This window comes from Strix aluco, chromosome 10 (genome assembly GCF_031877795.1).
Source record: "Strix aluco isolate bStrAlu1 chromosome 10, bStrAlu1.hap1, whole genome shotgun sequence".
In the NCBI taxonomy this organism is placed as follows: domain Eukaryota; kingdom Metazoa; phylum Chordata; class Aves; order Strigiformes; family Strigidae; genus Strix; species Strix aluco.
The window spans coordinates 20,922,227-20,935,947 of record NC_133940.1 but is presented as its reverse complement, the minus strand read 5'-3'; the positions used below and the strand labels follow the sequence as shown (position 1 = coordinate 20,935,947).

At 48.6% G+C, this 13,721-nt stretch overlaps 1 protein-coding gene across 3 annotated transcripts in view; it reads left to right on the top strand.

Annotated features, from left to right (window-relative positions):
- Positions 1-9,269, top strand: part of ARHGEF6 (Rac/Cdc42 guanine nucleotide exchange factor 6) — a 41,369-nt gene extending 32,100 nt beyond the window's left edge. For 2 of the 3 annotated variants that reach the window (XM_074834734.1, XM_074834736.1), the window contains 6 exons: positions 2,435-2,455; positions 3,254-3,347; positions 4,325-4,414; positions 5,223-5,322; positions 6,212-6,266; positions 6,911-9,269. In XM_074834734.1, the coding sequence (XP_074690835.1) occupies positions 2,435-2,455; positions 3,254-3,347; positions 4,325-4,414; positions 5,223-5,322; positions 6,212-6,266; positions 6,911-7,051 (501 nt within the window). In that variant the 3' untranslated portion in view covers positions 7,052-9,269. The remainder of the gene's footprint in view (positions 1-2,434; positions 2,456-3,253; positions 3,348-4,324; positions 4,415-5,222; positions 5,323-6,211; positions 6,267-6,910) is intronic. The other variant, XM_074834735.1, reaches the window with a different exon arrangement.
- Positions 9,270-13,721: the final 4,452 nt, after the last annotated feature.

The window sequence follows — 13,721 nt, the reverse complement described above, 5'->3', positions numbered from 1 at the left end:
GATTACTCACCAGTAGTTTGGGTAACGTTCCCCTTACTGAATGAGCACTCCGGTTCTGAGTCAGCCACCTTTCTTGGTACAGCAGCCCTGGGAGCATCACTGCCTGGGCTCCCAGCGGGGATGGGGATGGGGCTTGGACCCCCCCAGTCCCCCAGCACTCTGGAATGGAGAGCGTGGCAGCCAGGGGGGCTGTGGGTCTGCTTCTGCAGATAAAGAGTTTAGGTTGCCTCATGGCATTTTCTTACATTTGTTTTACAAATTTTAAGAAATAATGCATTTCAGTTCGGGAATTAAATTGTTCAAAAACCAACCAAGCAGACTGGAAACGACCCTTAGTCTTTGCATGGTCCAAATCCCTAACATAGACTAAACCATTTCTTGCTTGCATGGTGAATTAAAATATAGGAAGAGGCTTGAAGTAGAGGAGAACTTTTTCTGTGTGAAAGTGCAAGGCTGATATCTATTTATAAGTTAGGCCAAAATCACAGATTGAGTGATATCATTAATACCACGGCCCTTTGTGGTTTCTCAGTTGTCCCCTGCCCTGCATAGCAGGAGTTAAACTTTCTGTGTTGAAACCAGGCGAGAGGTTTTTGCCACAGAGGCTGAGCAGGCAGGGAGCCCCAAAGGGTGGGATGCTGCTGCAGCCTGAATGGTATCATGCAAGGTGTCAAAAGACCAAAAATGTGGTTTGCATGGGAACCGTGGTATCACAGGCCACCTGTGTAAAGCAGTGGAGACAGCCCCCACTTCCTCTAACAAGCCTTTGTTTAAAGGCACTGCTGAGGCTAGAAAGTGCCCAGGTATTGAAAAGCTTATCAGGTCATGTCCTTGTGTTAGGTACAGATGTGCGGTCGCTTTGCTGCAGGGCCAGTTGGTAGGACCAGACCCGGGACAACAGCAGAGCACCTTAATGTCACCACGGGGCTTGGCCGTGGCAAACGCTGCACAGCTGAAAACGTGGCTGATGAGGAGGCTCACTAGGACCAGCCACTGCTTGAGGGGCTGTGCTGGCCACATTGGTGGAAACCCAAAGGCCAATGGGTCCACCAGAGCTGGAGCAGAGCTGGACAGGCTCAGCCTGGTACCCAGTCAGTCCAACCTGAGCCTGGGGGGCAGCTCCCCTCTCAGGGGAGGGAATCATAAACACGAGGCTATGATGACAAATATGAAATAAGTTCAGTTGTTGGCCCAAGCAGCTCTGCATCTGCCTTATCCCTCCCTCTGGTGTGCTCAATCACTAAGCAGAAGTCCTATTTCACTGTTTTTGTTTTTTAAATTAAAAATAGGGCACAAAATAAACTATGCTAACAGCTCAGTGCAAGTCACCTTCCTATAATGAAGATACAATGAAGGAATACAAATTTCAAAGGTTATTTGCAGGGAAGGGAGTGGAGGAGTTTGATTAAAAGATTAGAGATTTTCAGACATCCAGTGTTACTTTAATTGGCTTCTAGTAGTGTAGGACGGGATGGCATAGTCTTGTGCATTTCCTCATACCTAGTTGTGCTCAGGAAACCCCAGAACCTGCTTGCGTACCACACAACACTCTTGTTATTTCCATTGAAATTGGGTCATTTTTCCTGTTCTGTTTCCAGTAATCATTTGAAATGACAGAGCAGGTACTGTGGGTAAAGCGGTGTGCCCGGATTCAGGTTAGCAAAGTGAAGAAGTTTTACGAATTATTTCTTCTACTTTTTTTTAAAGTGGCCTGCTTTGCATTAGGTGAAGGGTTTCTAATTTTGGGATTCAGTACTTTGCTGGCCAGACCTGCAGGAGAGCTGCACAGCTCCCTGAGCCGAGCATCCCAGGGATGGGACTCTCCACGGGGTGTGCAGGGAGCTCCCTGTCCTGCCAGCAGAGCTGGGAGATCCTGATGCCTGATGCTGTCTCCAGTGAGCATGGCAGGTCCCCTCCGAGGAGGTCCCCTTTGAGAAGGTGCAGTCCTGGGAGATTGCCAGCAGGGTGGGCAGAGCATCCCATCATCCTGGCTGGGTTGGGTTAAGACCGCAGGACTGGTGTGGAGCACGGGGCCAGACCCCGAGCTGCTCCCTGGGGCTCAGATGGAGCTGGGCACGCGGGGCGGCTGCAGCGTTGGCTAGCACCAATGGGTCCTGCATTTTTAACCATTGTGTTAGCCAACCAACATCTACAGAAACCTACTACTAACCGAGGAGGCATGTTCTCTATTTTGATGTGTTTAGAGTGTATTAATGCCCACTTACCATGCGTTTCACATGTAATTTTTTCAGTTTTGCATGACACCGTGCTCCTTTGCATGTGATAGTGCTCTAAAACCAGCACAGAAGGTGTGCCACATTAATCACAAGACTAACATTTAAATGTGTTTTAGAATTGTGGATTTAATGGACTTGGTCAATAAAATCATCAGTCTCTCACACTCATCTTCTCTTTCTTTGCATATTCATTGTAGAGGATGTCTTATATCTTAAAGGTAAGGGTAGATACATCTCTTTGGCTTATTGTGGCAAAGAATGCTTGTTCCTGTTCATGCTTCTTGTGCTTGCATGACCCTAATTTTGCCTGGCTGTATCAGTAAGTTATCATGAGAGTCAGTAGTGACTGGCAAACATATTTTGAGATATGGATTTAGTATTATGGTACTTAAACTTCCTGGCATGCCTCTTCTCCTGCTTAAAATCTGTATTGCATGTAACCTACTAATACATTAATTCTCTCCAAATCAGCAAGACTTGTAACTCAGTGAAGGAGATAAAAGCTTGTGTTTCTTACTTGTGGAGTCATAGCAAACACTAACTTTGTGTGTATTTGTTTGTGTATCTGTGTGTGGGATTTATACTCTCAAACAAATTGTGTGCATTTAGAGGCGATGTGATTTGCCAACTGTTTTATATTAGAAATCAAATCAAGTCAAGGAAATAAACAACATTATAGGGTTTTCTACAAAGACCACACAGTTGGTAAGCGAACTAAAAGTGCTGTGAATGTGAATTCTTTGGCTAAAGGATCTTAGCCAAGGGTTAAATTCGCTAGAGGAGCTTGTCCTGGCCCAGACCTGCAGGTGCTGTTCCCATTGCTGTTCCAGGGAGCAGTGGGCCCCAACTACCACATGGGAGAGGCAAAAAGCATAATTTTCCCCAGTTTTGTCATTGCCTGCTTTGTAGTGCTCTAATGTGTTGTGCATAACACGGATAGCTGCATTCAGCTGCCCTGCTCCTCTGTTCGAGCTGCCTTTGGTTCTGGTTAAACACAAGAGTCTGTTTCTCTATAGGATTCCAGCAAAAGTCCAAAAACAATGAAGAAGTTTCTTCCAAAAAGGAAAACAGAGAGAAAAGCATCTGATGAAGAGTTTGTTATTCGGAAAAGTAAGTGTTGTCTTTTTCTTTTTGGAAGTTTCTGTATACTTGGTGATCTCCACGGGACTTTGGGAACAGCCTTTCTTACGGTGCAGGATGGCACAGGATGCTCATGTTGTGAACAAGCCTATGTGCTGTTGAGCACGGGAGGCTTCTGGAAGCGCACTGGTCCTCAGCCTCTGACAGATCCCCTCCCAGTTATGACTGCCAGACATGCTACCACCCTCCTCATGATTGCTAGCAGAAGGTCATGGGTTGTGGGTGGTCTTGTTCTGGGTACGAAGCCAAGGAGCTACTTCCAAGTAGTTAAAAGCTGCAGTAAAACTGCACATCAACAGTCATCAAAATATGAGAGCTGGGACAACCCTTACCTGGCCATGCCAGCAGGTCCTGGAACAGTTTCCATGGGGGATCAGAGAACAAAAAAAGGCCTTATCCCTGCAGGGGCATTCACCTGCAAAGAAGGATGTTCTGACAGCTCTCTGAAGTCCTCTTGGGACAGTCCTCTGGGGTTTTACATGAAAGGTCATGGTCACCCAGCAGTGAGCTGCTGCGGTGTACAGCTTGAAGGCCAGTTGTCTCCCTCGAGAAGACAGCACTGAGTTAAGGCTGCAAATGAAGACTTCACATTTCCAAGTCCTGCTCTGATGTGGCTGCACTGGAGCCCTCCTAGCAGGGCTGCTCTGCCTACCCATCTCTTGGTGTTGCCTGCACCCAAAGTTAGGCATCACCCCCTGAGCTTTGCTGAGATGAGCAGCTAGAAGTGTGTTTTCATACCATTTAGTCATGGTGCTCAACGCCACAGGGTGTTGCAAAGGCCAGAAAATGTAAAGGACCGCAAAAAGAAATAAGGGAAAGTCCCAGACACAGTGTCAGTCAGGGAAACAGCATGCTCTTCTCTTAAGGGACTTGGCAGCAAAGGCTGAGAGGGATGAAGCCAGAACACTTTGCTTTTTGTGATAGCTGTTTTCTGCAATGTTCTACAGGTACTGCTGCGCTAGAAGAAGATGCTCAGATCCTGAAGGTGATCGAGGCATACTGTACTGGGGCAGGCTTCCAGCAAGCTCTCAGCTCAGGTGGGCACACAACCAGATTATTTAGTTCTTACTCTGCTGGCAACACTGATAACCCTCCTGGGAAAAACCAGAGGGTTGCATCATACAGCAACAAGACTCATGCTAGGAAACTGTGTGGTGTTCAATCTTCAAGATAAGGGAGCTTCATCTACCTAGTGGTTTAGTTGCCATTGTTTTTCTTCTAAACACAGAGAATGAAGCAGGTAGGAGGGCAGATGAGACACAGCTCTTTCACCAGCACTTGTTAGGAATTAAGCAAACCTAGTCAGTGCCTGTGGCTGTCAGCACTGAAAACCTGATGGTAATCTCAGGTTGCATATAGCTTTAGAAAGGAAGCATGAATATTATCTCTCAATCAGCTGCGTGTTTAAGAACAAGCTGCATCATAAGAACCTATCTAACATCTTCAACTCTGGAAATGTAACTATTTATCATTGTTGGTGAGATGTGAAATTAAATCACCGAACTATCAAATAATGGTACATTTGAAAATGGGAGGGCATGTTTCTTCTGAGAGCTCTTGAGCCTAATAGAATGATTTCATTTATGTCACGATGTAGCTTTAGATGCAGTGAGCACTCGCGAAAACTTTCCCCTTGCTGCTTTAGCTCCAGGTTAGTGATACGTGTAAGCCAGTACTTAACTGTGGCAGATGGCCGGTGGCTGCTCCAGCCCATGTGGTGGCCAGCCCCAGGCTTGCAGAGGAGCAGGGAGAACGAGGGCTGTATTTGCCGTGCTGTCTCCGGAGCATCCTGGGCGTCAGGGAAGGTCTCCTTTTTTCTTCCTGATAAGTAATTCTTGTACGCAGGCTCCCGTAAAGACTCCATCCCCCAAGTCCTTCTTCCTGAGGAAGAGAAAATCATCATAGAGGAAACACGAAGCAATGGCCAGACTGTCACAGAGGAAAAGTAAGTGTGGCTGCTCTCCACTTGCAGATCCCCTGGTTGCTTTTTGGAAGGACGTTAAAAACCAGTGCCCTCTGCTTCTGCATCTCTGCAGAGGAGCGGGGCTGGTATCACCGACTGCTGCCTTAGTCCTGGTGAGAACCACTGGGCTATTTCAGTTGCTGTTTTGTCCCTTTTTAAGAACAGAGCTGCCTTCCCAGCTGCTGTGACGTGGCTATAGCCCTCTGGGAGTCTGTGTGCCAAATCCTGAGTCAGTTTATCGAGTCCCAGAGTTTATCCGGATGTAGCTAATGGGATTGAGGAAGACAGAACCAAACAAGGGGCTCTTTTTTTTTTTTTTTTTAACTACTGACATACTGGGCTGCTGCTACCCCTCGGGAGCCTGCCTGGCACCCTGTCTGTGAGTCCCCCAGCCTGTTAGTAGCTTCGGCATTTGGGTGACTGCATTAATCTGCTCCTTTTCTAACCCAGAGAGTGCATTCCTTTCATGCTTGTTTTTCTGCAGCATAACCTCAAGGAATCAAGGCCATTTTACAAAAGATGCTCAGGCATTTCCAGTTTTAAAATCATTGTTATTTATTGCAGTAGCATAAACAAGGAAGCCAAAGCCACAGACCTTTGTTGATAATTTAAAGATAGCAGAACAAAGTATTATTCTTGAGTTTTGAGAAAAGAGCCCTGAATTTTGGACCGGTGGCCTATAAATGCTCCTGGGCTGTGTTTCTAGAGTCCCCTCATGGGCAGCAGTGGTAGGAGCAGCCTGATGCTTGTGCAGCAGAAGCTGGAAGCACCTTCCCCATCAGCACCTTGCTCATGAAAGTTCCCATGCTGTTGCTGTTTTGCTGCACTCCAGCTCTTTTTATTTCTAGTTTTTTTACATTTCTTTTTGCAGGAGCCTTGTTGACACGGTTTATGCACTGAAAGATGAAGTCAAAGAACTGAAGCAGGTAATTTGAGTGGGATTGTTTGTGCTGGGAGTTGAGCAAAAGCCACCCAGGCTGCTCCAGGTCATTGTCTTTGACTGGTCGGTGCCCGGGAAAAGTCTTGCTGATGCTGATGCAGTCCTGCAGCTCCCTGAATTAGCATCAGTTTTCTCCTGGTTTAGCTCCCTGAATCAGCTCACCACACAGTCCCTTGAGCACCAGAGCCAGCAGGAGGGAAGGAGTGGTTGGTCTTTCCCCCTACTCTAGAAACTCTTTCAACTTGAATGTTCATGTTATAGGGGTCTGGTGGATACCAGTTCTTGTAGACTCAGAGGAGTCCTCCTTTCTCCAGCCCTAAGCCTGGAGGTGGGAGACACCACTCTGGGAGAAAAGGGTCTTCCAACCCAGGCTAAAATTAGGTTTCCAGCAGGATGCTTTTGCCTGCTCAAAGTCATTGGGACTTTCCTGCAGGTCTGTAAGGTAGTAAGGGTCTGCTTGAGAGGATCGGACCACAGGTAACCTGTGTGGTGCATCCTCATAAGCCAGCACTGACCTGTCAAATGTTCCTGATATTTCATCACCAGGCAGCCAGGTGCATAGAAGTACCTCACTGCGTAAAGTGCCTGGGCATTAATTGCATCTTTATTCCTTTATTTTTCCACTTGCAGGAGAACAAAAGGATGAAACAGTGTTTGGAGGAAGAGCTTAAGTCCAGGAAGGATTTGGAGAAGCTGGTTAGAAGGCTGCTGAAGCAGACAGACGAGTGTGGCAGGGAGGACACGGGGCGCAAGTCATCCCTGATCGCCTGAATTTGGGGAGAAGCTGCTGGCAGTGGTGTGTGACCTCAGGTGTTTTTTGGGAAGCGGAACTGGATCCTTTGCCTCTTCTTGCTCCTTATTTTGTTGGTTTTGGGAATTTTGTTACCAAAAAAAAAGGCATAGAGAAAAAAAAATAGTTTTTCTTCCATCCAATAAGGAAATAAACCAGAAACAATCGATCACAACTAAACCGGTAAGCAAGCGGTCCATGATTCACAATTCATCTGCAGCAACTAATACCTCATCGTACCTGCTACTGGGAGCAAATACAAACTCAGCTAATGATTGCTGCTCACAAAGGGTTTGGCAGCAGTTTGCTAGAGGAAGCTTAAGCACTTTTTAATGCTTTCATTCTTTTCAAAAGCACCGGTACCTATTTATTGAATGAAAACATTATTGAGGTGGCATTGAGCAGAAACCAAAAAGCATCATGCTCCTCTTTTCAGATAATCACAACTGGGGAAGCTTTTCCCATCCACCTTCTTTTTCCCCATTAGTTGACTGTAGCGAACTAGAGCCCAGCAATACTGTGGTTCCCGTGTGGCCTTGATACTGATTAAAATGTGCAATTAACATGAAGACATTTGAACTCCTTGGGGAAGTCAGATCTGGAGCACCTGTCAGAGCGCATGGGAAGGTATGTTGCACAGTGCTGCCTCCTAACAGCTCGTGATTAGCACACAGGTAACTGCTGTTCTGCCCCCCCATCCCTTTTCTTATGCATGAACTATAACTCCCACCCCCTGCTTTGTTTTCACATTGAGTGTCCAGGTATCGTATGAGTTTATAGTTTTGCTGTGCTTCCCCTTGCAGGACATGCTTTTCTCTGTATGAAATGTAAACACTGCTTGATGACAAAAAACAACCCCCAAATGTGCTGGTTCCCTGCTCCCTTCTGCCCACGTTAGGCTCTCCATCGCTCCTTCCCAAAGGCTGGGAATGTAACCAACAGCCACTTCTCCCCCCATTGCCCCAAAGGGGCTTTCGGCTGGGAAAAAGGAACTTTCTCTTGGGATAGGAAAGATATTTATATTTATGCTTTGACAAGAGCTGGAATCTCCTGGGGCAAGGACGTGCAGCACCCTTCCAGATCCCTGCACAGCTCCTCAAACACAGCACACAGGCAACATGCATATGTATCAGCTATCTTCATCTTATTTGGTGTTACACCCTAGTTTAGAACTGATGTTTTCCTTCCTTCCTTAGCAGCATTATAAAAGTAACCTTCTGCTAAAGTTAACAATAAGTCTTACAAGTATATCACAGGGCAGCATCATCCCAGGGTGTGCAGATGCACCACAGCTCATTACAGTCATACCGTTACGTTGGTCATGAAGGATATAATAGAGGCAATAATTACAACTCCCTCCTTGCAATTAAAACTCAGCCAGAACATAGCAAATGGTGTTTGGGGAGAGCTAGACTCAAAAACATCACAAGGAGTGTAAAAAGAAATGCTCTTTAAGTCTAAGCTGTTTCTAGGACAAAACAGAGGTCTTTTCTGCTCTGGCTACATTTGCCACCTCCAGAGCATCCCAGCTGGATGGCAGCTCTCCACATCCTGGCCCAGGCTCACAGTTTAGCGGTTTGGTCAGCAGTCAAGGCCTGCTGTGCTGGTTAATTGTTTTCCAGGATAACAGCCTTTGCTGCACACTGAGCAGCTCACGCTGCTGTTCTGGGAGGCCGTGCCCGGACACGCCAGCACTTACCAGTCCTGCTGCCTGCCCAAAGGTGGGCTGGGGCCCGGACTCACGATGTGCAGCCAGTGCAAGGAAGCAAACCAAGGGCCATTTACACTTCAAGGAGAAGGTAGAAACGTTCCCCTGTTTAGTTGAAACCTGTGCTGTGTACATATGCATGTTTGTAAGATGTAATGTGATGGAGGGCACACTGGGACATTTTGGATCAAGCATTTGTCAAGAGCTAGAAGCCAAAAAAGACAAGAAAATAAAATAAAAAGGAAAAGAAGCCATGCCGGATGGACAGCAATGTTTCCATATTTACTTTGTTTACAGTGCTTTGTAAATAGGTTCCAGTGAGTCTGTCTTTAGATGGATGTTGTGTCAGCTGCCTTCCAGTTTATCTTTGTCATGTAGGTTTATTTACTGTAACTACTTATGCAAGTTCAACTTTTCTAACATGTTTTTATTTTGAACAGTTTTTTAATTGACATTTTCAACAAATAAAGAAGGATAAAAATTGCTTCTTAGCTTTCGGTGCTGCTTCCTTTGTTTCCACCAGAAAAGCAAAGCCAGTGCTTGCTCTGGGCATCCCCAATTTGCTCAAAATGCCTGTGGCTGCATCATCCACCCTGCGATTTACTGGGTGCTGGCAGGGGTACTGGTGCGAATGATGATGCTGACACTTGGGCTGTTGCTCTCACCATCACCCAGTGGGTGCCTGGGCCCAGGGGAAGGAGATGCGTTTCCATCCCTCAAGCCCCGTGTGCACTCTGCTGACAAGGATGCTTTATGGAGGACTAGCTGCTCTCCGCTGCACTGGCGGATTGCTGTAGATAAGTGACTTCCTGCCTGTTTTGAGATTGATTTTTTTTTTTTTTTAGTTCATGTTTTTTTTTTCTGGTGATTAGGTGTGGTGACAGGATTTCCTTTGGTCTACCACTTGGACAGGACCTCTCCTGCACACTGGTATTTTTAACTCTTTGGTAGAGGCATGCCATGCTCTCAGCCCGCAGCCAAAGTGGGAGGATCAAGGGCAGGAGGGCTAGACCTTGCTCTTCCTCCCCAAACACAGCAGTTGGAGAGGAAAAAAGAACAAGTAAAAAAGAAACACTGACCTTGGGCACATTGTGGAAAAACATGGAAGTCTGCAAGGGAGCCTGCTTGAACCCAAGTGGCATTTGGAGGAATTATTGCAAAGGCAAAGCCGGGCTGCATCCAGACACGAGTGCCCCAGAGCCTGCACTGGGCAGAAGAGCAAGGAGGAGGCATCGCCCAGGCTCCTTTTGGAGGGAACATCTCCACTCCCAGGTCCCCATGAGGCCAGATCCAGGCCTTAACCAGAGACACTCCATCCTGCTCCTGCTGAATACAGTGTCCCTTTGGCCTCTCTCTTACGCCAGGTCCCAAATGGCCCCTTTGCATGACCCAGCTCCAATGTAGGCAGGACCAGCATCCTCCAAGCGATGGAGTTTGGCTCCAAATGACTATCAATGTGAAAAACCAGAAAAAACACCCTGACAACTTAATCTGCACAGCCCAAACCACCACTGCAGCTGGGGATGTCCTGGAGGTGCCCATTTGTGGTGGGCTGCTCCAGCCAACAGCCCCAGCTGCACGGCACGAGTGTGCCCAAACCTAAACCAAAATGAGGGAGGAGAAGACTCCCTTACACCCAGGCAGGGGTGCATGCAATAGATTTGGCCTCTTAGAAGAGATGAGACCCTGCCAATGGACACCCTGCCCTGATGAACAGTGCAAGGGGTACTGAGGTAAGGCTGGCACCCAGGCACACAGTGCCTAACTGGGAAGGGGGATAAAAAAGAGTAAGACCCTAAAGTAGTGCACAGAGATGCTAGGACAGGCTTGTCACCCGAGTTGCCACTGTGCACAGCCACATGGCATGTGGACAGCTATCCTCCAGCTCCTGCTGCCTGGCAGCCCTGAGCTCAGTGGCACGAACTGGAGAGACCATGCTTGAAAACTGGCATCCCAATGTTTTTGAAGAAAAAAAAACCCCAACAAAATCTTATTCCTTATACAAAACTAAAAAAAAATATATATTTTACAGTGAGCTCAGTGTGTCTTGAGCCATGCAAGCACCTCTCCCGGTAGATGACCATGCTGCTGCTTGCTCCTGCCACCACTTGTCCACAACCCCTCGTGCCAGTCCTGCTGATGTGCCCGATGTACTCATTACCCTCTCATCCCCTTCTCCCTTCTTTACTCAGAAAGAAGGACAAAAATCAGTTCAGAAATCATAGAATTCATAGCCAAAGGAGTGACAGAGAGGCCCCACGTCAAGGGAAAAATCAATGTATTGACAACCTTCAAACTTTCCACGGAGAGAGGAAACCTGCACCTGCCACGGCACCGGGCAGGGGCCGGGGAGGAGAACAAAGCCGCTTGGGAGAAGGCCACAGCTGGATGGGTAGCAATCGCATCTCCTCCCCTCCCACGCGCTACCTCATGTCTGAATCCCACAGGCTATTTTTGGCAAGCGAAGAAACAGAGGCAAGAAACAAAAGCCTCAGGAAAGGCAGCAGCACAGGGGCCGGGCAGGCAGCCCACGGGCAGGGGAGATAGCAGCTGGCATCTGCTGCTCTTGCTGCAGAACTTATTGAGCGGTTTTATGCCTGTTTTTTTTACTCCCCTCTTCAATTTTTTCCCCCAACCATGCATGAAAATCTATTTCTCCATGGGATTTGCAGCTCCTGGATCCCCTCCCGGTGATTTGGGCCAGGGATTGCAGCCCGGCCCAAACCCTCTGGCAGGTGCTCCCAGACTCTGAGGCTGGGAGGCTGCAGGGGGTTTCAAGGCTGTACACTGATCGTGATTTCTCCTCACCCGTGACAAACAGCATTTCTGCTCCTGAAGGTTTTGGGCACCCAAGAATGGCCACGAACACACTCCTTGCAGCTCTCCCCTCCTCTCCCCATCTGCTCACTCCTGGCCAGCTTTTCTCCCTCTCTCAGATGATGCCAGTTAGCAAGATCTTTGGTTTCTCCTGTGGCTCCCACCCACACTCCCACCACGGGCAGGCACCTCCACCTCCCCTGTGGAGGTTTGGGGCTCTCCAGCCACACCAGCGCTGCCTCTGCAAGCCTGACCGCAGGAGCTGGCCAGGTTTTGGCAGCAGCAGGGATGTGGTTGGACCCATGCCACCTCAGGAGGTGGCCAGAGCCATGCCACCACACAGGCAGTGGCAGCCCAGCCTCTGCTGCCCCACATGCAGTGGCCACAGGATCCCACCTTGTGCAGCATCCATCCCTTTGTTCCAAAGCAGAGACGTCCCTGCAGGCTCCATGACCTTAGGGCAGACAGGAGGAGTCCTCTTTAACCAGGTGTCCTAAATCCCCCTAAATTAGCCCCCACCCCTCTGCTCCACAGCTGTGCTGGGAGCTCCAGCCCGGGTTCCTCGCTGCCTTCCCAGGGCAGGGGGGTCCCTGCTCCCTCTTCCAACCAAAATGCCCCCAGCACTGCCTGGCCCTGGCACCCCAACATGCCCCAAGGAGCAGGGTGGGATGGCTGTCCCCAGAGTTTTTTGGGACTGGCTGTCCCCACTGTGCCCCCCAGTGTCATCCCACTGCTCCCTCAGCCCTCAGACCCCAAGCAGGACCCTGGGGAATCACAGCCTGGGGCTGAGAAGGGTGAGCAGTGTTCAAAGCATACAAAGCACTGTATCTCTTAATTCATAAATTGTATCAGTTGTAGGGTGACAATGGATGAAACCCCACACTTGGGAAGGGGGAACCATGAACTTTGAAATACACTGCAAAACACAGCTACAGCCACGCACAGTCCCTTGGCACGCAGTCCCTCTCTGTTTATGAATATAAGATGGTTTTAGTTAAATAAATAATTTTTATATGCGGTGTCAGACAAGAGTGGTCCATTCTCTGACAAAGTTAGGCAGTTCTGGAGAAAAGCCAACAATGAAGAAAAGCCAACAAATACATATTAAATTATAGTAAAACCAGACTGGATCTGAGCTCTCCTCTACTGACTTTGGGAGGGGGCCATGCCAGGCACCCAGCACTGCAATGAGTTGTGCAGACTGCCCCGTCCATCCCGGCAGTGGTGGCACTTGGGCACCGTGTTAGGACCAGACCTGCAGCCTTCAGCCAAGCAAAGCCTAAGGACTGCTGAAATCTGAAAGCTCTTCCACTTGCAAACCTGTTGGCTTCCCATCTTTTGCACTCTGACAAGTGTGACCTGTACGAACAAATGCTCCAGGTGTACAACCAAATGCTCCAGGTTTGCAAATTTTGGCATCTTTAGATGCTTTTAAAAAATGCTGCATCAACATCCTTGTGCCCTGATGTTGCTCAGCTCACCTTTCCTGTGGGCCAAGCTGAAGAAGAGGGTCAGGGAGACCCCAGTATACAGTGTCACTCAGGTACCCCCTCCCTGAGAGGAGGTCCTGTCTGTATGCACCGTCCTGCTTTCCTGGAGCTCCAGGAAAAGTTCCACTGTGGGCATGTTCTCACTGAGGACAGCCAGAAGATGCTCTGCACATGCACCTTGGAGGGCTTGGGAAGAAACAGTTGGTTCTGCCCCCCCCCCCCCCCCCCCCGCCCCCGCCATGCTTTCCTGGTCCTCCTCCTAGGGTAGGAGGGGTCTCAGGATAGAAGGCAGGTCCAAATTTGATGGTGGTAGCCAACATCCCTTCCACAGGGGAGTGAAATGGCCCACAGGCAGAGGGTCCTCTACCTGCAGAGGTGAGAGAAAGACAGTCTGGCGAGCAGATTTGGGTCACCGAGACCCGAGCACCACTGGTGCCTTACCTGCATTCTGGCTTGAAATCTGTAGTCCTCCCTTGGCCACTGATCACCCCTCTGACGCGGGGAGATTCTCACCAAGCGTGAACCTGGCCAAGGCAGTGTCACCCTAAGCAAGAAGGCTGGTTGAGTTTCATAGAAAGGCATGTGTGGAAAAAAGGGGGTTCTCAAGATAAAGCAGACAGTTAGGGTGGCAACAAT